Consider the following 23,226-nt stretch of genomic DNA (forward strand, 5'->3'; position numbering starts at 1 on the left):
CCTGTGCACCTTGCTCTTCCATTGGCCGTTCAAGTGATGGTTGAAGCCCCTCGGGATCCATGACGCTGGCCGAGAAATCCTGTTGTGAAAGTGTAGGAACACGGACCACAACAGGGGGCGTAGATGAACAGACATGTCCAGCTCTCCACATTTCTCTGATACTTACTGGACTGGTAAGCATTGAAAGCGAGATAGGCATGTCCAACTCGTCCTCTGACATGCTGAAATGGAGGTGTTCCTTTGTCTCGCTTCCAAAGCCAATCGGTCTTTACGTGCGAAGCCTCCGCGCGGCTTTCCATGACAAAATCTCTTGTTAAAAGTGAAATCTGCCGTAAAATGGCTGATGTCCAGCTCTTGTGATAACCAGAGAAAGAGCACACGATGGTCTCGTATCCACAGAGCCATCCGTTTAGAAATGGTCCGGTGGCTTGTGCCACGTCGTCGTAAAATTTTCACCGAAAGCCAGATAAATTTTTCGAATGGTTTCCAGGTGCCAGTCTCTAACAGCTTCTGAAAAAATTCTGATGGGAAAAAAAGTCCTTTTCATTCCGCCATTTTGTGACAATGAAAATCCGACGAGGGGGCGGGACCACTCCTTCCCAAGGCGTACTTACAGGGCGAATGAACGTAACCGACAGGCGTGGAAAAACTCACGCATGCGCGACGAGGGTTCAAGCATGTCTGACGTAAAAAACATATGAATGAAATCCATATAGTTTTTGAAAAAAATTAAAAGGACCGTTACTTTATTGACAGACCTCGTATGCAGGGTCTACAGTGCGGGAAATTTAAGACTGTTGCCCTCCTGACAGGGCAACAGTCACTCTGTATCATGTCATGTGATATCTTCTCAGCCAATGAGAAGACATTATCACAAGTAGGAGTAGAATAATTTTAAATTTTGACCCCTGTGTAATTTTTCAGTTGACCCCTACGTGGCTGCCTATTGAAAATTCAAGTGACTAGTCATTTTTTTCAAAAGAGGAATGTCTAAGGAGCCAAAAATGTTTATTTTCCCAGTCTAACTGACTTGGTAGTACAAACCTGCTGCGGCACACAGAAAAATGTATTTACTGATCTTCAGTGAGGTGTTTGTGTTGTGGAGAAGCAGGCATGTTTTTAAGAGTCTGTGTTTGAGCAGGAAATGTGTGGAGCCCCCGATCGGTCTGTAGCTCCCTCTACATGTCAGTGTTGATTCTAACAGGGGAGCTGGAGTACGATGCCAAGGGCCTGCGTATCGCCACGGAGACAGCGTTCTCAAACATGAACAGAATCTGTGTCCCTGCATGAGGGTGGATGACAGCACATTATGAGAGAGGATGATTTAGCCCACAGCAATCTGTTCAGCAGAACGCTACAGTTATGTAATTATAGTCACCACTGCTGCTGCGTAATGAACTGTGCTCGATGATTTATTTAAATATGTTGACGTTTGAATGGAAATGATGTCCTGTGACTTAATAGATGTGATCCATCAGTGAGTGGGCTTTTGTTGCACATGTTTCGTGACGCTCTCCGAACACATGGGGCGTTTAATGTGCCTGTGGGTGACATCAAGTGGAAGTATCTGCATTTATTCGTGCTTGCCTGTGTGTGGGATAATAAATAGCCTCATTGTCTCCTCCCATCACAGTTTCCTATTTCAGCAGCAAATTGCAGCCATTGTGTTGGCAATTTTTCTGATTTCACTGACCTGTTTCCTTTTTCTAAATATGTTGAGGGGTCTTTTCTTGATCTGTAATGCAGATGTTAAATTTTACTTCAAAAAGAAGGGGTACTGCTCTCACAGTTTAAAACGCATGAGATAGCCAAAACGTGTGCAGTTCAGAAACATACATGTCTGATTTACACACTAAGCATTCACTGCGAGCTTGAAAGTGACATATATGACAGTTCAAATAAATATGCTCTTAAAATTTGACATGGCCATTTTTTTGCCAGGAAATATTGGAGTGGCATGTGATAGCCAGTGAAATTACAGCGGTATCACAGGTCAGTCTTCTTCCCACTTAAGTAAGTGAATAAATTGTTACATCCACCAAGAACATAATAAAATCATCAGCATTTATTTATTTGTCTGTCTGTCTGTTAGCAGGATTATGTCAAAACTACTGCATGGATTTTGACAAAGGTTTCACCCACAAATAGATATTAGGCCAGTGGAAGACTCCTTTAAATTTTGGAGGTGATCCGGATCCGGATTCTGGGTCAAGATTTCACTTTTATGTTGGTTTTGAAGGATTACGTCACAAAAAATAAATAAATAAAAAATACTTCACAGATTCTCACCAAATTTTTACCACAGATAGATATTAGGCCATGGAAGACTCCGTTAAATTTGGAGGTGATCAGGGTCTGGATTCTGTCTCAAGATTTCACTTCATGTACGTTTTCAAGGATTATGTCAAAACTACTACACAGATTTTGATCAAATTTTCACCACAGATAGATAATAGGCCATGGAAGACTCCATTAAATTTTGGAGGTGATCAGGATCCAGATTCTGGATCAGGATTTCACTTTGTAGACTTTAAGGATTACATCAAAACTACTTCACTGGTGGTTGGCTCTCACTGCCGGTATTGTATCACTTCCTGTTCCGGAGCACAGCGGTGTTTTTCTGTATCTGTTAGCTGTTTAATCTGTGCAGTTAGATTGATCTAGTTATCTAGATTACGATTTGTTTCCCAGTGTAATCTTACGTGCCTTAACTAAAGCACTCCTTCTGCTGAATCACCTCTAAATTATTTACACATTATTCACTTTTGCGTGTTTTTTAGGAATCCGCTAGCTTAGCGTAGCTACTAGCTCTTAGCCGATTTAGCATGGCGCTTCTCCTGTCTCTCCCGCACTTTTCTGCTCTGGGTGTGAAATGTTTAGTTATTCCTCGGCCTCCTTTAGCAGTAATGGTACTTGTAATAAGTGTAGCTTATTCGTAGCTTTGGAGGCCAGGCTGGGCGAATTGGAGACTCGGCTCCGCACCGTGGAAAATTCTACAGCTAGCCAGGCCCCCTGTAGTCGGTGCGGACCAAGGTAGCTTAGCCGCCGTTAGTTACCCCCTTGGCAGATCCTGAGCAGCCGGGAAAGCAGGCCGACTGGGTGACTGTGAGGAGGAAGCATAGCCCCTAAACAGAAGCCCCGTGTACACCGCAACCCGTTCACATTTCTAACCGTTTTTCCCCACTCGACGAACACACCCGGCCGAGGATCAAACTCTGGTTATTGGCGACTCTGTTTTGCGAAATGTGAAGTTAGCGACACCAGCAACCATAGTCAATTGTCTTCCGGGGGCCAGAGCAGGCGACATTGAAGGAAATTTGAAACTGCTGGCTAAGGCTAAGCGTAAATTGGTAAGATTGTAATTCACGTCGGCGAGTAATGACACCCGGTTACGCCAATCGGAGGTCACTAAAATTAACATTAAATCGGTGTGTAACTTTGCAAAAACAATGTCGGACTCTGTAGTTTTCTCTGGGCCCCTCCCCAATCGGACCGGGAGTGACATGTTTAGGCCGCATGTTCTCCTTGAATTGCTGGCGTGTCTGAGTGGTGTCCAAAAAATGAGGTGGGCTTCATAGATAATTGGCAAAGCTTCTGGGGAAAACCTGGTCTTGTTAGGAGAGACGGCATCCATCCCACTTTGGATGGAGCAGCTCTCATTTCTAGAAATCTGGCCAATTTTCTTAAATCCTCCAAACCGTGACTATCCAGGGTTGGGACCAGGAAGCAGCTTAAAGCAGATAACCCATAAGCTGGAGAGTAAATGGCGTCTCACTAATTTAGAAGATCTTCACTTAGCCTGGAAAAAGAGTCTGTTGCTCTATAAAAAAGCCCTCCGTAAAGCTAGGACATCTTTCTACTCATCACTAATTGAAGAAAATAAGAACAACCCCAGGTTTCTTTTCAGCACTGTAGCCAGGCTGACAAAGAGTCAGAGCTCCATTGAGCTGAGTATTCCATTAACTTTAACTAGTAATGACTTCATGACTTTCTTTGCTAACAAAATTTTAACTATTAGAGAAAAAATGACTCATAACCATCCCAAAGACGTATCGTTATCTTTGGCTGCTTTCAGTGATGCCGGTATTTGGTTAGACTCTTTCTCTCCGATTGTTCTGTCTGAGTTATTTTCATTAGTTACTTCATCCAAACCATCAACATGTTTATTAGACCCCATTCCTACCAGGCTGCTCAAGGAAGCCCTACCATTATTTAATGCTTCGATCTTAAATTTGATCAATCTATCTTTGTTAGTTGGCTATGTACCACAGGCTTTTAAGGTGGCAGTAATTAAACCATTACTTAAAAAGCCATCACTTGACCCAGCTATCTTAGCTAATTATAGGCCAATCTCCAACCTTCCTTTTCTCTCAAAAATTCTTGAAAGGGTAGTTGTAAAACAGCTAACTGATCATCTGCAGGGGAATGGTCTATTTGAAGAGTTTCAGTCAGGTTTTAGAATTCATCATAGTACAGAAACAGCATTAGTGAAGGTTACAAATGATCTTCTTATGGCCTCGGACAGTGGACTCATCTCTGTGCTTGTTCTGTTTAGACCTCAGTGCTGCTTTTGATACTGTTGACCATAAAATTTTATTACAGAGATTAGAGCATGCCATAGGTATTAAAGGCACTGCGCTGCGGTGGTTTGAATCATATTTGTCTAATAGATTACAATTTGTTGATGTAAATGGGGAATCTTCTTCACAGACTAAAGTTAATTATGGAGTTCCACAAGGTTCTGTGCTAGGACCATTTTATCACTTTATACATGCTTCCCTTAGGCAGTATTATTAGACGGTATTGCTTAAATTGTTCATTGTTACGCAGATGATACCCAGCTTTATCTATCCATGAAGCCAGAGGACACACAACCAATTAGCTAAACTGCAGGATTGTCTTAACAGACATAAAGACATGGATGACCTTCTAATTTCCTGCTTTTAAACTCAGATAAAACTGAAGTTATTGTACTTGGCCCCACAAATCTTAGAAACAGGTGTCTAACCAGATCCTTACTCTGGATGGCATTACCCTGACCTCTAGTATACTGTGAGAAATCTTGGAGTCATTTTGATCAGGATATGTCATTCAAAGCGCATAGTAAACAAATATGTAGGACTGCTTTTTTGCATTTACGCAATATCTCTAAATCAGAAAGGCTTGTCTCAGAGTGATGCTGAAAACTAATTCATGCATTTAGTTCCTCTAGGCTGGACTATTGTAATCATTATTACAGGTTGTCCTAAAAGTTCCCTAAAAAGCCTTCAGTTAATATCAAAATGCTGCAGCTAGAGTACTGACGGGGACTAGAAGGAGAGAGCATATCTCACCCATATTGGCCTCTCTTCATTGGCTTCCTGTTATTCTAGAATAGAATTTAAAATTCTGCTTCTTACTTAGAAGGGTTTTGAATAATCAGGTCCCATCTTATCTTAGGGACCTCGTAGTACCATATCACCCCAATAGAGCGCTTCACTCTCAGACTGCAGGCTTACTTGTAGTTCCTAGGGTTTGTAAGAGTAGAATGGGAGGCAGAGCCTTCAGCTTTCAGGCTCCTCTCCTGTGGAACCAGCTCCCAATTCAGATCAGGGAGACAGACACCCTCTCTACTTTTAAGATTAGGCTTAAAACTTTCCTTTTTGCTAAAGCTTATAGTTAGGGCTGGATCAGGTGACCCTGAACCATCCCTTAGTTATGCTGCTATAGACTTAGACTGCTGCGGGGTTCCCATGATGCACTGAGTGTTTCTTTCTCTTTTTGCTCTGTATGCACCACTCTGCATTTAATCATTAGTGATCGATCTCTGCTCCCCTCCACAGCATGTCTTTTTCCTGGTTCTCTCCCTCAGCCCCAACCAGTCCCAGCAGAAGACTGCCCCTCCCTGAGCCTGGTTCTGCTGGAGGTTTCTTCCTGTTAAAAGGGAGTTTTTCCTTCCCACTGTAGCCAAGTGCTTGCTCACAGGGGGTCGTTTTGACCGTTGGGGTTTTACATAATTATTGTATGGCCTTGCCTTACAATATAAAGCGCCTTGGGGCAACTGTTTGTTGTGATTTGGCGCTATATAAAAAAATTGATTGATTGATTGATATGACATCACAATGTTAAACGGAGATCAGGAAGACACTATTTTGTTTCAGCTTGTGAATTAAATATCAGATTGCAGCAGTCGGACCATTCTGGATCGATATGCAATTATTGCATTGTGTTTTGGAATCCGGATTCAGGTAAAGTCCGGGTCACGATGTGAATCACATATCTTTTATTTTGAGTCCTCATCAACCCTTGGTGGATGTCAAAAATCTTGGATTGCTCTTGCTGTACTTATGTCATTGTTCTGGCATGGTGATAATGTCATACGAGGTCTGTCCAAAAAATAACAGACCTTTTTATTTTTTTCAAAAACTATATGGATTTGAATCACGTGTGCTTGCATCAGCCAAGCTTGAACCTTCGTGTGCATGCGTGAGTTTTTTCACGCCTGTCGGTTGCGTCATTCGCCAGTGAGCAGGCTTTGAGTGAGCACTGGTCCAGCCTCCTCGTCGGATTTTTATTGTCAGTGAAATGGCTGAGAGCCTGCCGCTTTGCTCCATGAAATTTTTTCAGAAACTGTTAGAGACAGCCAGTTGGACACCATTCGAAAGATTCAGATGGATTTCGGTGAAGATTCTGTCGGCGTCACGCGGATTATGGACTGTTAAAACCTTTTTAAAGACGGCCCACAGCGGCGGAGGGCGTGCCGTGCGCCGAGCGGCCATCGACAGGCTGGAACGACCAGATCATTTCTAAACTGAACGCTGTGTTGATCCGGGACATCGTGTGACTACCACAGAAATGGCAAGAGAGCTGGACATAGCACTTTTGCGGCACATTCCACTGTTACAGGAGATTTTGTAATGAAAGACGTGCGGAGGATTTCGCGCGTCAACACGGAGCCGCTCATGGCGCGCAACAAAAAAAAACACCTCCGTGTTGGAAACCATTCAGAAGATTCAGACGGCTTTCGATGGCTTTTCAGTCGAGTGAGTATCCGAGAAATTGTGTAACAGCTGGACATGCCCCAACATGTCCTGTCAGACTTCCAACACAGAGGTGTTTTTTTTTTTTTTTTGCTGCGTGTCCTGAGCTGCTCTGTGCCGACGCGCGAAATCCTCCGCATGTCTTTCATTACAAAATCTCCTTTAACAGTGGAATGTGCCGCAAAAGTGCTATGTCCAGCTCTCTTGCCATTTCTGTGGTAGTCACACGATGTCCCGGATCAACACAGCGTTCAGTTTAGAAATTATTTGGTCGTTCCAGCCTGTCGATGGCCGCTCGGTGCACCGCGCGCCCTCCGCTGCTGTGGGCCGTCTTTAAAAAAGGTTTTAACACTCCTTAATCCGTGTGACGCCGACAGAATCTTCACCGTTTCTGAAAAAAATTTAATGGAGCAAAGCGGCAGTCTCTCAGCCATTTCACTGACAATAAAAGTCCGACGAGGGGGGTGCACCAGTGCTCACTCAAAGCCTGCCCACAGGCGAATGACGCAACCGACAGGTGTGAAAAAACTCACGCATGCGCACGAAGGTTCAAGCTTGGCTGATGCAATCACACGTGATTCAAATCCATATAGTTTTTGAAAAAAATAAAAAGGTCTGTTACTTTTTGGACAGACCTCGTATGCACAATAATAAGTATGGGACTGGTGCCTTAATGAGCAAAAACTCTGGTGTGGGAGGAGGTTGGAGAGGCCATAGGGACTGTTAGTCAGCCTCAAGCAGTTCTGGTTCTCAGGAAAGGAAGGCAGTTCTTAGCCCAGGCTGTGTTCAGACAGGGAGGAGAGCAGCTAACCTGCATTGAGGATATCATCAGGTGACAGAAAGACAACTTTGAGAATCCCCTCAACCTTACTGACATGCCCTCCTTTGAGGAGGCAGGAGTGGAAGTCTTGGGCAGATCTGGTGCCATGGCCCTAGCAGAAATCACTGAGGTAGTCAAAAAAACTCCTCAGTGGCAAGTCACTGGGAGTGGGTGAGATTTGCCCTAAGATGCCCTAAGTCTCTGGATGTTGTTGGGCTGTCATATCTTACACGCCTATGCAGCATTACGTGGAAGTTGCACACAGTTAGGTCTGGATTGGCAAACTGGGGTGGTGGTCCCTATCTTCCAAAAAGGGTGCCGAAGAGGATGGTTCACTTATAGAGGAATCACACTTTTCAGCCTCCCTGGGAAAGCCTATGCCAGGCTACTGGAGAGGAGACTTAGAACATTAGTCAGCCGTCACATTCAGGAGGCCCAATGCAGGTTCTTGGGAGCATGACCAACCAGTGTGCATATATTTTGTGGACAACTGGGTCCATTGAGGTGTCCTGTGGGGATGCGCTGTGGGAGTATTGGGTATCAGAATCGTTACAGTGCATGATCTTGTCTATATGACCAAAGTAGGAGCTGTGTGTGCATTCTTGGCCTCACATCAGACCTGTTTCCTGTGGGTGCTGGACTTTGCCAAGGCTGCCCCTTGTCACTAATCCTATTTGTGATGTTCATGGACAGTATTTCAAGGCACAGTTTGGGACCAGAGGGTGTCAAGTTCGGTCACCTCAGAGTTGCATCTCTGCTATTTGCAAACAATGTGGTGCTACTGACTTCATCGGACAGTGACCTCTAATGTACACTGGGCAGGATTGTCATATCTGGGTCAGGAGAGAGTTATTGCCCCAAATGGAGGAGTTAAGTATCTTGTTCACAAGTGGGGGTAAGTTGGAGCGTGAGATCGATAGATGGACTGTGGCAGCATCTGATGTTTTACGGATGCTGTAGCTTACCATTGTGGTGAAGAAGAAGCTGAGCCAGAAGGCGAAACTCTTCATTTACCAGTCAGTTTATGCTCCTGTCCTCACCTAGGGTTATGAGTTTTGGGTAATGACTGAAAGACTAAGGTCACACACAAGCGGTGGAAATGAGATTCGTCAGTTGGGTATCTGGGCTTACACTCCTAGACATAGTGAGAAGGGCAACTATCTTGTCGACTTGGAGTGCAGCTGCTGCTTCTTTGTATTGAAAGGAGCCAGCTGAGGTAGTTTGTGCATCTGGTCATCTCCCTCGGGAGGTCTTCCAGACACGTCCAACTGGGTGGAGGCCCTGGGGAAGACCCAGGCCATGCTGGAGGGACTGTATTTCCAAGATGGCTTGGGAATATCTTAGGATCCTGCGGGAAGAGTTAGAGGACTTGGCAGAGGATAGGGAAGTGTAGGATAAGCTGCTTGGTTTACTTACATTGTATTGCCGTTACGCCTGGGATGGTATGAGAGTTCTAACGCAGTACTGAGCCGATGATCTTCATTTCTACCCTTACTGAAAGGATGAACCCAAAAACATCAAAAACAGACCTCAGGTTGAAAAATTTCAGAGTTCCCCTTCAATGAACGTCAGGATTCAGAAGTTAGCTTGCAGAGAGACTGGCTGGTTCCCGCACCTCCACTTGGACAGAAAACGAGGCCTGTTATCATCAGCGAGTTACCTCTGTTTCATTCACTGGAGAGCTCTTTGCATTGAGCGCTTCTGATTGGCTCACAGAGATGTGTGCTATTTATAGCATGGTCTGGTTCCCTTCTCCTTCTTTGTAGGAATTGTTTAATTTTGCTACAGTGCTAATTTTTATGCATGTTTATTTTTCAATGCATAAAATTCTAGTCATAAATAGTTTTTAGCCCAAGTGTTAAGTGTTTTTCCACTGACACAGAAAAAACTATTTGCTGTGCAAGAAGCATGACTGCCACTGTCATTGAAGGCAAGTAATATACAAGGGCCGATTGAGAAGTTTTGACACTGACCCACAATATGTGAAGTTTTCACTCACTGGGTGCCATGTTGAGAAATGTTGGTTTCTCAGAATGCAAAAGATGGAGAACCACACCCTGCTTTTTCTGGGTCAGACTCAAAACTTGTCAGTTGCCCCTTGTATATCAGCTTAAATTTGGCAGCTGCTAAGAAAAACTTAAATTCAGAAAATGCAACTGTAAAACGTATGATTTCACTTACTTGAAATATGAATGTTTCAGGCAACATAACATGCAAACACAGCCCTATTAATACGTTTTATACAAGTTGCATCATAATCACCCAGAATAGTTGGACATATGAGGTTGTCAGAAAACGTATTTGCCATTTACCAGTAGTTACACAGTGCACCCAGAAAGTATACACAGCACTGTACTTTTTCTGCATTTTGTTATTACAGCCTTATGCCAAAATGGTTAAAATTTATTTTTCCCTCAAAATTCTACACACAATACCCTATAAAGACAATGTGAAAAAAATGTTTTTTGAGATTTTTGCAACTTTATTCCAAACAACGAAACAACTAAGAAATCACATGCACATAAGTATTCACAGCCTTTGCCATGAAGATCAAAATTGAGCTCAAGTGCATCCTGTTTCCACTGATCATCATTGAGATGTTTCTCCAGCTTAATTAGAGTCCACCTGGGGTAAATTCAGTTGATTAGACATGATTTGGAAAGACACACACCTGTCTACATATAAGATCCCACAGTTGACAGTGCATGTCAGAGCACAAACCAAGTATGAAGTCAGAGGAATAGTCTGTAGACCTCTGAGACAGGATTGTCTGGAACCACAAATCTGGGGAAGGGTATGTAAACATTTCTGCTGATTTGAAGGTCCCAATGAGCACAGTGGCCTCTTCATCTTTTAATGGAAGATGTTTGGATCCACCAGAACTCTTCCTAGAGCTGGCCACCCAACTAAACTGAGCAATTGGGAGAGAAGGGCCTTACTCAGGGAGGTAGCTAAGATGGAAGCCACTGCTTAGTAGAAGGCACGTGGCGGTCTGCCTGGGGTTTGCTGAAAGGCACCTGAAGGACTCTCAGACCATAAGAAACAAAATTTTCTGGTTTAATCAGATAAAGATTGAACCCTTTGTCGTGAATGCCAGGTGTCATATTTGGAGGAAAACTAGGCACCATCCCTACACTGAAGCATAGTGGTGGCAGCATCACACTGTGGGGATGTTTTTCAGTGGCAGGAACTGGGAGACTAATCAGGATTGAAGGAAATCTCCCCATTCCATACCTGCTGGAACTTGAGAGGATGCTGCAAAGCGGAATTGGCAAAAACTGCCCAAAGATCGGTGTGCCCAAGCTTGTGGCAACATATTCAAGAAGACTTGAGGCTGTAATTGCTGCCAAAGGTGCATCAGCAAAGTATTGAGAAAAGGGTGTGAATACTTGTGTACACGTCATTTATTTGTTATTTCTAATAAATTTGCAAGAAATTCAAATAAACCATTTTCATGTTGTCATTATGGGGTGTTGTGAGTAGAATGGGGAGAAAGGAGGGGAAAATGAATTTACTCCATTTTGGAATAAGGCTGTAACAAAATGTGGAAAAAGCGATGTACTGTGAATACTTTCTGAATGCACTGTATGTACAATGAAAATAAAAGCTCTGTCTGAATACAGTTAAATATGGGAATATGGGAAACGATGAAAAGACAGAAGAAGTATGCAACAGAAGTATGCACCAAAAACACTTCTTAATATTTCCAGTAAGGAAATATTCTTTTCTGTTAGTGTAAAACAAGGATTGCTTATATGTTGTGGGAAATATAGTAGTGTAGTGGTGTGCCACTACATATAATTTTCATTGTTGCATGCTCTGATTGCACTAAAACCTCAGAAGCTCAAGAAGTTCTAATTAAAGGGCTATTGTTGTTTTCTACAGATATTCATACAGTAGGCCGTAAAAGCTGCACGAATGGCTTAAACACAAGGATGGGGAGAAGATGCGTTGCCCATTGCATACCAAAAGACGACTCCACTTAGGTCCCCGTCTCTGTTGACACACGCACCCCGCCAGGTAGGATAGAGGGACGTTTCTCGTCTTTTTGTGTCTGGCACCACCTGCTTTGCTGACAGTATTGCCTCTCCCACTCAGACTCTTCATCAGCATCTGAAGATGAGACCATCGTGCGCAGGCAGTCATCCACAGTTGCCTGTGCCCCCCCTGTTGCCATTCCCAACCTCCAGAGTCCAGATTCCTGGATCAACCCCTCTGTGCAGGGCTCCTCCTCCTCCTCTGCTTCCTCCACTTTGTCTCACGGAGAGGCCAAACCTCAGCCTCAGCCACAGTATAAGCCACAGTACCAGCCACTGTACAGCCTCAGCCCCCAGTCCCAGTGTACGACCATTCCCAGACTGCAGCAGTAACGAACATTCTAGCTCACAGTCGCATTGGTAAGACGCTGCTGCTACTGCTGATATTCCTGCAATTATTAAATTATTAATGTCACTTTTAAAAGGATAATAAGTGCATTATTCTGTTTGATGGTACTTTGTTCAAGCTGTTTTCGATGCCTGCTTTGCAGCCCCATCGGAGAACAGTGCCCCCCCTCCGGACGTGACTGCTGTAGCGCGCCCCGCCAGAGGGCCGAGGGTGGACCTGCCTTCTAACGTTGTGGTCCGAGGGATGAGTCGTGGGCAGAGCCGCTCAAGCATGATGGAGACTGGGGACGGTAACAACTACGCTATGCAACTTTACTGCTTGGGAGCCTGCGTCTGAATGAAATTAAAATCTTACTCCATTTCAGTGCTGATGTTCAACATTATTAATCAGCATTTACTGCTTTCTTTTTTCTTTATCTTTTTCTCACCTGTCACATGTTTATTTGACTGGCTGGTAGGAAGAGGTAATATGGAGAGTAAGAAAACTCTTTAATCTGTAATGTCCTGTAGCCTTGTGTATTTGCTGTTGTTCCTTTTACTCCCACCTGGTTATAATGAATGATAACAGCAGTAGTGGAATCAAATTCAATACACACAGGAATGAATCCTCATGTATGCGCCTGTGCAGCAAACCTTTACCCCATTTCTCACCTTTGTTCTTCTTGTACCAACACCCCCAGGTGTGCTGCTTTTCAGTCACTTCATATATTAATCAAAACAAAGCAAATTAGTCAATGATTTCTTGTGTATAATGGGGTGAAGAGCAGCAGACTGTGCCTTGGACAGATCTTTGGACAGGTAGTGTTGTATCATTATGTGTATGATCTGTGACTGACCTCTCAGTCTTCACCCTTCTGTAGGAGTTCCAGTGAGCAGTAGAGTGTCCACTAAGATCCAACAGTTGCTTAACACGCTGAAGAGACCCAAAAGACCTCCACTCAGCGAGTTCTTCACAGACGACTCGGAGGAGATTGTAGAAAGTGAGTCAGATTGCGAAATACTTCACAGTGCATTTGTAGTATTTCTGTTAAAAGTGAAGAATTTGAAAGTTGTTTTACCAACAGATCCGAATGGAGATGCCCCCTGTAATTTAACCCTTGGCAGGGTCACCCCTTGGCAGTAAGGTTAAATAGTAGGTACCAGACAAAGTGTGGGATAAGAGAGATCTCAGCATTAGATCAGGTGGAAGATGGCATCCTGCAGATAGGCAGATTGCTATAATGGCTATGAAGATGGACAAAAGTTGCAGCAGGAAAAGACTATTTATAGAGTCCATGTCATTGGTTGTAGGTCTGTCACAGTCAAGGCCTGTGTGGTAGCTTTCTGTGCACATTAAAAGAAGTCATGCACAGGTGTCCACCTGTTGCCAGTGTTGCCGACCAAACGGTCCTCCCTAAAAATCAGCCCCCCCTAAAAATCGGTCCGCCCTGCCTTTACTGCGCATGCGTCATTTTGGAGTGTCATCAGCAATTCACCGATTATCACCTCATTTCTGCAGACTGCACTCCAGTCATCATCTGTCTCAGTGACAGATATCTGAAGCTCTTGTACAATAATCATTTACACATAAATTCAGCATTATTTCATAATAATAGATGGAGGAAGTGATCAGAGCGCCACAGCAGCACGTCTGAGTCTCATGGGCTGCTGTGCCTACGTAATTTCAGAGCGTCAGTAGCGACTCACTGATTATCGCCTTGTTTCTCCTTAAAACGGCTTTGTTTCTGCTTAAAATTGACTTTAGAATGATTTAAGAGCTTTTACTTTTTCATCTGAAGGTTAATAATCACATTATTCGCTTTTATCGCTTTGGGTGTAGAGAGTCAGACTGAGAGAGTCGGTCTCAGATGCCCTGGTTTCCCGCACTGATCGCTCCCCCGTCTTTTTTTTAGGAAATAATGCTGAATTTATGTGGAAACGATTGTTGTACCAAAGCTTCAGATACACTCAACAAAAATATAAAAGCAACACTTTTGGTTTTGCTCCCATTTTGTATGAGATGAACTCAAAGATCTAAAACTTTTTCCACATACACAATATCACCATTTCCCTCAAATATTGTTCACAAACCAGTCTAAATCTGTGATAGTGAGCACTTCTCTTTTGCTGAGATAATCCATCCCACCTCACAGGTGTGCCATATCAAGATGCTGATTAGACACCATGATTAGTGCACAGGTGTTGCTTAGACTGTCCACAATAAAAGGCCACTCTGAAAGGTGCAGTTTTATCACACAGCACAATGCCACAGATGTCGCAAGATTTGAGGGAGCACGCAGTTGGCATGCTGACAGCAGGGATGTCAACCAGAGCTGTTGCTTGTGTATTGAATGTTCATTTCTCTACCATAAGCCGTCTCCAAAGGCGTTTCAGAGAATTTGGCAGTACATCCAACCAGCCTCACAACCGCAGACCACGTGTAACCACACCAGCCCAGGACCTCCACATCCAGCATGTTCACCTCCAAGATCATCTGAGACCAGCCACTCGGACAGCTGCTGAAACAATTGGTTTGCATAACCAAAGAATTTCTGCACAAACTGTCAGAAACCGTCTCAGGGAAGCTCATCTGCATGCTCGTCGTCCTCATCGGGGTCTCGACCTGACTCCAGTTCGTCGTCGTAACCGACTTGAGTGGGCAAATGCTCACATTCGCTGGCGTTTGGAACGTTGGAGAGGTGTTCTCTTCATGGATGAATCCCAGTTCACACTGTCCAGGGCAGGTGGCAGACAGCGTGTGTGGCGTCGTGTGGGTGAGCGGTTTTCTGATGTCAATGTTGTGGATCGAGTGACCCATGGTGGCGGTGGGGTTATGGTATGGGCAGGTGTCTGTTATGGACAAAGAACACAGGTGCATTTTATTGATGGCATTTTGAATGCACAGAGATACCATGAGGAGATCCTGAGGCCCATTGTTGTGCCATACATCCAAGAACATCACCTCATGTTGCAGCAGGATAATGCACGGCCCCATGTTGCAAGGATCTGTACACAATTCTTGGAAGCTGAAAATGTCCCAGTTCTTGCATGGCCGGCATACTCACCGGACATATCACCCATTGAGCGATGTTTGGGATGCTCTGGACCGGCGTATACGACAGCGTGTACCAGTTCCTGCCAATATCCAGCAACTTCGCACAGCCATTGAAGAGGAGTGGACCAACATTCCACAGGCCACAATTGACAACCTGATCAACTCTATGCGAAGGAGATGTGTTGCACTGCATGAGGCAAATGGTGGTCACACCAGATACTGACTGGTATCCCCCCCCAATAAAACAAAACTGCACCTTTCAGAGTGGCCTTTTATTGTGGACAGTCTAAGGCACACCTGTGCACTAATCATGATGTCTAATCAGCATCTTGATATTGCACACCTGTGAGGTGGGATGGATTATCTCAGCAAAGGAGAAGTGCTCACTATCACAGATTTAGACTGGTTTGTGAACAATATTTGAGGGAAATGGTGATATTGTGTATGTGGAAAAAGTTTTAGATCTTTGAGTTCATCTCATACAAAATGGGAACAAAACCAAAAGTGTTGCATTTATATTTTTGTTGAGTGTATTTGTCACTGGGATAGATGATGACTGGAGTGCAGTTTTAAGCAGAAACGAGGCGATAATCGGTGAATCGCTGGTGACGTGCCGAAATGACACATGTGCAGGGAAGGCAGGGCAAACCAATTTTGTTGGTGACACCGGTAATCCCACAGTGCAGACGTCAGTCTCAAACCCTGTGTTGATCAACAAGCAACCGGTGGCAGCCGGTGCAGAGCTGTGACTTCCTGAAGCTCCAGATCAAGCAGTGGGTGAAGTTTAGTCACTGGATTCTTGTATTGACCTCAGATAATCTTTTGGTATCTTTACCAGTTGCTGAGCACCCCATTTTAGAGTCCACACTGCTCACCCCAGTAGATAAATGGGCTAGAAAAGATGTCTTAAAATTGTGTGCCTTGCCAAATTCAAAGCAGGTGGGATAGGAGTTGGGCTACCGATATATAGACCTACATGCTATGTGTCTATGTCCTTGGATGAGACACTTCATCTGCATGTCTGAGTCCACCATATAAATGGGTTCCAGCCTTAGCTGGGGAACTAACCTGAGATGGACTGGCCTCCCACCTAAAAGGAGTCATTAGACTCTCTTCCGCTTCAAACTGCAGAATCCAGGGGAAAGCACAGGTATCAATGGGCCTAAAGGCCTGTATAGGACTTACTTCTGTTTATCACTTTTACGTTTGGATTACAGCATGGATTGGGATTTCCTCCATGCAGTCAGAAGCACAGAAAAATGAATTTCAGAGCATGGAATGTGCACCCACTTCTGGACAGTGACTTCTGTAAACGTCCAAAGGGATGAGCATCCTTTGCAGCAAGGTAATTATGAAGGTTTTATATCAACATTGCAGCTCTATCAAAAACCAGACTGGCACAAGAACAACAACTGAGGGAGGAAAAGTGAGGATGTACCGCACTGTCAGAAAACCAAGAATACATGTTATTTTTACCATCAGAAACAACCTGGTCAGCCAGTTTATCAAATTGCTCCAGGGCATCAGTGAACAACTAATGACAGTTCAGCTAAAACTGGATAGCACCCATACAATAATTGCTATGAGTGCATATGCTCCCAATGTGGATTCAGAAGAGAATGTCAAGGAGCTGAAGGACTTCAGTGCCGGAGTTGGTCGAGAATACAGAATGTGGAATGGCATTTTTGGGACAGAGGGAACTTTAATGGTAATGTTGTCCTGACATAAAGCACAATCTTACTATCATGAACGCCTATGTCAGATCTGCAGATCTGTTGATTTTGGTGGTCTTCTTTGGAACCGCACTCACAGAGCCATTTTACATTTTCATTGAAACAAATGGGAAATGTTGTGAAAGTGTAGTGACACAGACCCACAACAGGGGGCGCAAATGAACGGCCAATAGATGAGCCAAAAGGTAACAATTTAATGTTGTGAAATGTGCACAACGAACATACAGACAATCTCAGAATATAATTACAGTCAATCCACAAAGGTGACGTGTGGGCAGGCTCGAGGATAGAAGACGTCTGTCCTGAGAAGAGCCGGAACCACACGATTTCCGCCGCCACAGAACCTGGTGAATACTGGAGCCGCCAAGTCCCGAATTCCCAGGTGATCACCGTCCCCGACTGTCGGATCTGGTACTGCTGGCGAGAACAAAGACAGTCAAGTGTGGGTGTGTGTACACCCAGTAACAACAGCGGTGGGAATGCCACCTCCACCTCTCACTCTATAACTTGCAGAGTACTGTAGATTCCTCAGGGGAAAAGAGTGCCTTCTAGCGCTCTCTCAGCTTCCACTGACAACGGTACCGGTACTCCTGCAAACACTCACAATATACAAATAATATTGTAACACAACGGCTGAGGATATTACCTCCAATGAAGTATGATATCTCGGCAACGAGGTGGAGATGACGTCTGGTCTTTATGGAGTGAGAGGACGTTGAGTAGATGGGTGACAGCTGTCAAGAGGTAATGAGTGACAGCTGTCACCCCCGGCTGCATCCATGCCGGCAGTGCCCTCTCGTGCCTGAAGCCCGCACTTCAGGCAGGGCGCCCTCTGATGGTGGGCCAGCAGTACCTCCTCTTCTGGCGGCCCACACACAACAGGACCCCCCCCCCCTCAACGGGCGCCTCCTGGCGCCCGACCCAGCTTGTTGGGGTGTCGACGGTAGAAGTCGGCCAGGAGGACCGGATCCAGGATGAAGCTCCTCTTCACCCAGGAGCGTTCTTCGGGTCCATACCCCTCCCAGTCCACCAAGTACTGGAACCCCCGGCCCATCTGACGGACGTCCAGGAGCCGGCGCACCGTCCAAGCCGGCTCCCCGTCGATGATCCGAGCAGGAGGCGGCGCCGGTCCAGGAGCACAGAGGGGTGAGGTGTGGTGAGGCTTGATTCGTGACACGTGAAAAACCGGATGGATCCGCAGTGAAGCCGGGAGTTGGAGCTTCACTGCGGCAGGACTGAGGACTTTGAGGATCTTGAAGGGGCCAATGTACCTGTCCTGAAGTTTCGGGGAGTCCACCTGGAGGGGGATGTCCTTCGTGGAAAGCCACACCTCCTGCCCGGGCTGGTAAGCAGGGGACGGGGATCGCCGGCGGTCTGCATGGGCCTTAGCCCTCGTCCGGGCTCTGAGCAGGGCAGAACGGGCGGTACGCCACACCCGACGGCACTTCCGCAGGTGGGCCTGGACTGAGGGCACACCGACCTCTCCCTCCACCACGGGAAACAACGGGGGCTGATACCCCAAACACACCTCAAATGGGGAGAGGCCGGTGGCAGAAGACACCTGGCTGTTATGCGCATACTCGATCCAGGCCAGATGGTTACTCCAGGCCGTCGGGTGCGCAGATGTGACGCAGCGGAGGGTCTGTTCCAGTTCCTGGTTGGCCCGCTCTGCCTGTCCGTTCGTCTGTGGATGGTACCCGGACGAGAGGCTCACGGTGGCCCCCAGTTCCCTGCAGAAGCTCCTCCAGATGTGTGAGGAGAACTGGGGACCATGATCAGAGACGATGTCGGAGGGTATCCCATGCAGACGGACGATGTGGTGGACCAGGAGGTCTGCTGTCTCCTGGGCTGTTGGGAGCTTCGGGAGGGCCACAAAGTGGGCCGCCTTGGAGAATCGGTCCACTATCGTGAAGATGGTGGTGTTGCCCTGGGACGGCGGGAGGCCTGTGACGAAATCCAGGCTGATGTGGGACCAGGGGCGATGAGGCACCGGCAGCGGCTGGAGGAGTCCTTGGGCCTTCTTATGTACTGCCTTGCCCCTGGCACAGGAGGTGCAGGCCTGGATATATTCCCGGACGTCGGCCTCCATAGACGCCCACCAGAAGCGCTGCCGGACAACTGCCACGGTCCTTCGCACCCCTGGATGACAGGAGAGCTTGGAACCGTGACAGAAGTCCAAGACTGCAGCTCTGGCCTCTGGTGGGACGTACAGACGGTTCTTCGGACCGGTTCCGGGGTCCGGGCTCCGTGCCCGGGCCTCCCTGACGGTCTTCTCCACGTCCCAGGTGAGGGTGGCCACGATAGTGGACTCCGGAATGATGGGCACCGGGGGATCCGACAGCACCGTTTTGACTTCGTCTTCGTGTACCCGGGACAAGGCATCCGATCTCTGGTTCTTGGTCCCGGGGCGATAGGTGATCCGGAAGTCAAAACGTCCGAAGAACAGTGACCAGCGGGCTTGCCTGGGGTTCAGCCGCTTGGCGGTCCTGATATACTCCAGGTTCCGATGGTCAGTAAAAACCGTGAATGGCACAGACGCTCCCTCCAACAGGTGTCTCCACTCCTCAAGAGCCTCTTTCACCGCAAGGAGTTCTCGATTGCCGACGTCATAGTTCCGTTCAGCCGGGGTCAACCTGTGTGAAAAGTAGGCACACGGGTGAAGAACCTTATCGGTCTCTCCGCTCTGGGATAGCACGGCTCCTATCCCTGAGTCAGAGGCATCCACTTCAACCACGAACTGGCGGCTAGGGTCGGGCTGCACCAAAACTGGCACAGTAGAGAACCGTCGTTTCAACTCCTTGAACGCGGCTTCGCACCGATCCGACCAGGTGAAGGGGACTTTTGGAGAAGTCAGGGCTGTCAGGGGGCTAACTACCTGACTGTAGCCCTTAATGAACCTCCTATAGAAATTAGCAAAGCCGAGGAACTGTTGCAGCTTCCTACGGCTTGTTGGTTGGGGCCAATCTCTCACCGCCGCAACCTTGGCCGGATCAGGGGCGACGGAGTTAGAGGAGATGATAAACCCCAGGAAGGACAAAGACGTGCGGTGAAACTCGCACTTCTCGCCCTTCACAAACAGTCGGTTCTCTAATAACCGCTGCAGGACCTGACGTACATGCTGGACATGGGTCTCAGGATCCAGAGAAAAGATGAGAATATCGTCCAGATATATACGAAGACGAATCGGTGCAGGAAGTCCCGCAAGACGTCGTTAACCAAGGCTTGGAACGTCGCGGGGGCGTTGGTGAGGCCGAACGGCATGACCAGGTACTCAAAGTGACCTAACGGGGTGTTAAATGCCGTCTTCCATTCGTCTCCCTTCCGGATCCGAACCAGGTGATACGCATTTCTAAGATCCAGCTTAGTAAAGATTTTGGCTCCATGCAGGGGGGTGAACACGGAATCCAACAATGGCAACGGGTATCGGTTGCGAACCGTAATCTCATTCAGCCCCCTGTAATCAATGCATGGACGGAGTCCGCCATCTTTCTTGCCCACAAAAAAGAAACCTGCCCCCATCGGGGAGGTGGAGTTCCGGATCAGCCCGGCAGCTAATGAGTCCCGGATGTAGGTCTCCATTGATTCGCGCTCAGGTCGTGAGAGGTTGTACAGCCTGCTGGACGGAACTCAGCGCCTGGAACCAAATCAATGGCACAATCGTACGGACGGTGCGGGGGAAGGATGAGTGCCAGATCCTTGCTGAAGACGTCAGCAAGATCGTGGTACTCAACCGGCACTGCCGTCAGATTGGGAGGGACTTTGTCCTCCTCCTTAGCCTGTAAACCGGGAGGAACCGAGGATCCTAAACACACCCGATGGCAGGTCTCGCTCCACTGAACCACCACCCCAGACGGCCAATCAATCCGGGGATTGTGCTTCAACATCCATGGGAAGCCCAAAATCACGCGGGAGGTAGAAAGAGTTACAAAAAACTCAATCTCCTCCCGATGGTTTCCAGACACCACCAGAGTTACTGGTTGTGTCTTGTGTGTGATTAAAGGGAGGAGGGTGCCATCTAGTGCCCGCACCTGCACTGGCGAAGGAAGCGCCACCAGAGGGAGCCCTACCTCCCATGCCCATCTGCTGTCTAGCAGACTCCCTTCTGACCCCGTGTCCACCAGTGCTGGGGCTTGAAGGGTTAAATCCCCGCTCAGGATTGTAACTGGGAGTCATGAGGCAATCTGTGTGTGTCTCACGTGAATGTTTTGACCCCCCCTTAGCCCAGTCTCTGAGGGCGGTTGTTGTTTTGGCCGTTTGGGGCAGTTTGTCTGTGTGTGCTCCTTTGAGCTGCAGAGAAAACACTCCCCGCGGATCAGCCTCCTCATTTTGGCCCTGTGCGTTTCCCTAACAACATCAGCAGGGGAGCTGTTGCCCCACAGAGCGCTGCGGCTGTGGAGGCGTGGGGAGGGCGGCCCCTTTCGAACCCGGAAGGGAGAGGGGCTGCGCGTATCCGGTCATGTCCTTCGCCTCGCTCCCGACGGCGTTCCTCCAAACCGATTGTCTAAACCGTATAACGAGATCGATAAGCCCATCTAAATCCTGCGGTTCCTCCTTAGCTACCCAGCTGCTCCTTCAGGACCACGACAGTCCGTTTATGAAGGCGGCGTGGAGCGCAACGCTATCCAGCCGGACTCGCAAGCCGCGATGACTGCATAAGCGGCTGCGCTCCTCGCGTCCCTGTCTCATTGACAGCAGCACAGTTGAAGCGGTCTCTCCTCGGTTAGGGTGATCAAACACTGTTCTGAACTCCCCCACAAACCCAGTGTATGCTGATAACAACCGTGAGTTCTGTTCCCAGAGCGCTGTAGCCCAGGCGCGTGCCTTACCCCGAAGCAGAGCAATCACATAAGCTATTTTGCTAGCATCTGACGCGTACATGATGGGAACGTTGTGCGAAGACGAGCGAACACTGCATGAGAAAGTCCGGCACGTCTCCACACAACCTCCGTACGGCTCAGGAGGGCTTATGTATGCTTCAGGAGATGGTGGGAGGGTTGTTGAACCACCACTGGAACGTTCATATCCTGCACAGGGTCGGCAGGAGGAGGAGCTGCACCAGCGCCCTGAGCGCTCGCCGCTATCTGTGCGGAGAGAGCCTCCACCCTGCGTTCAGGAGGATGTTTGCTCGGTCATCTGATCCAACCGAGCCGTAAAGGTGGTGAGAATGTGCTGCAGCTCACCAATCACGCCTCCTGCAGACGCCTGCGCTCCCTGCTCTCCCATTGGTCGTTCAACAGCCGGGTGACGCCCCTCATTGTCCATGACGCTGGCCGAGATATCCTGTTGTGAAAGTGTAGTTACACGGACCCACAACAGGGGGCGCACATGAGCGGCCAATAGATGAGCCAAAAGGTAACAATTTAATGTTATGAAATGTGCACAACGAACATACAGACAATCTCAGAATATAATTATAGTCAATCCACAAAGGTGACGTGTGGGCAGGCTCGAGGATAGAAGACGTCTGTCCTGAGAAGAGCCGGAAACTACATGATTTCCGCCGCCACAGAACCTGGTGAATACTGGAGCCGCCAAGTCCCGAATTCCCAGGTGATCACCGTCCCCGACTGTCAGATCTGGTACTGCTGGCGAGAACAAAGACAGTCAAGTGTGGGTGTGTGTACACCCAGTAACAACAGCGGTGGGAATGCCACCTCCACCTCTCACTCTATAACTTGCAGAGTACTGTAGATTCCTCAGGGGAAAAGAGTGCCTTCTAGCGCTCTCTCAGCTTCCACTGACAACGGTACCGGTACTCCTGCAAACACTCACAATATACAAATAATATTGTAACACAACGGCTGAGGATATTACCTCCAATGAAGTATGATATCTCGGCAACAAGGTGGAGATGACGTCTGGTCTTTATGGAGTGAGAGGACGTTGAGTAGATGGGTGACAGCTGTCAAGAGGTAATGAGTGACAGCTGTCACCCCCGGCTGCGTCCATGGCGGCAGCGCCCTCTCGTGCCTGAAGCCCGCACTTCAGGCAGGGCGCCCTCTGATGGTGGGCCAGCAGTACCTCCTCTTCTGGCGGCCCACACACAACAGGAAAACTGGAATTTTTTGCAGCTCGAAATCACTATTTTTTGTGGACTTTGACATTGAATACGAAGCAAAAATGGTGAACAGGTGTGTATTAGGAGGGTCCATTGTATTTTATTTATTTTTTTGCTGCTGTCACGAAAATGAAATGTCTCATTCACACTTCACCGGGAGCCCATCAATCACAGAGA

General features: G+C 47.3%; 1 protein-coding gene and 1 long non-coding RNA gene across 2 annotated transcripts in view; one reads left to right on the forward strand and one right to left on the reverse strand.

The window, feature by feature from the left end:
* The window catches only part of dip2bb (disco-interacting protein 2 homolog Bb), a 275,837-nt gene that overhangs the window by 129,499 nt on the left and 123,112 nt on the right, over positions 1-23,226 (forward strand). Inside the window, 6 exon segments of the mRNA XM_034166708.1 lie at positions 11,750-11,815; positions 11,817-11,859; positions 11,938-12,155; positions 12,158-12,236; positions 12,368-12,514; positions 13,085-13,204. Of these exon segments, the coding sequence (XP_034022599.1) occupies positions 11,750-11,815; positions 11,817-11,859; positions 11,938-12,155; positions 12,158-12,236; positions 12,368-12,514; positions 13,085-13,204 (673 nt within the window).
* LOC117507023 lies at positions 146-9,939 on the reverse strand. The gene is made up of 3 exons (XR_004559603.1): positions 9,817-9,939; positions 4,184-4,187; positions 146-155 (listed from the first exon to the last, which is right to left on the reverse strand). It is a non-coding gene; the product is annotated as an uncharacterized LOC117507023 (long non-coding RNA).

This window comes from Thalassophryne amazonica, chromosome 3, assembly GCF_902500255.1.
Source record: "Thalassophryne amazonica chromosome 3, fThaAma1.1, whole genome shotgun sequence".
Taxonomy (NCBI): Eukaryota; Metazoa; Chordata; class Actinopteri; order Batrachoidiformes; family Batrachoididae; genus Thalassophryne; species Thalassophryne amazonica.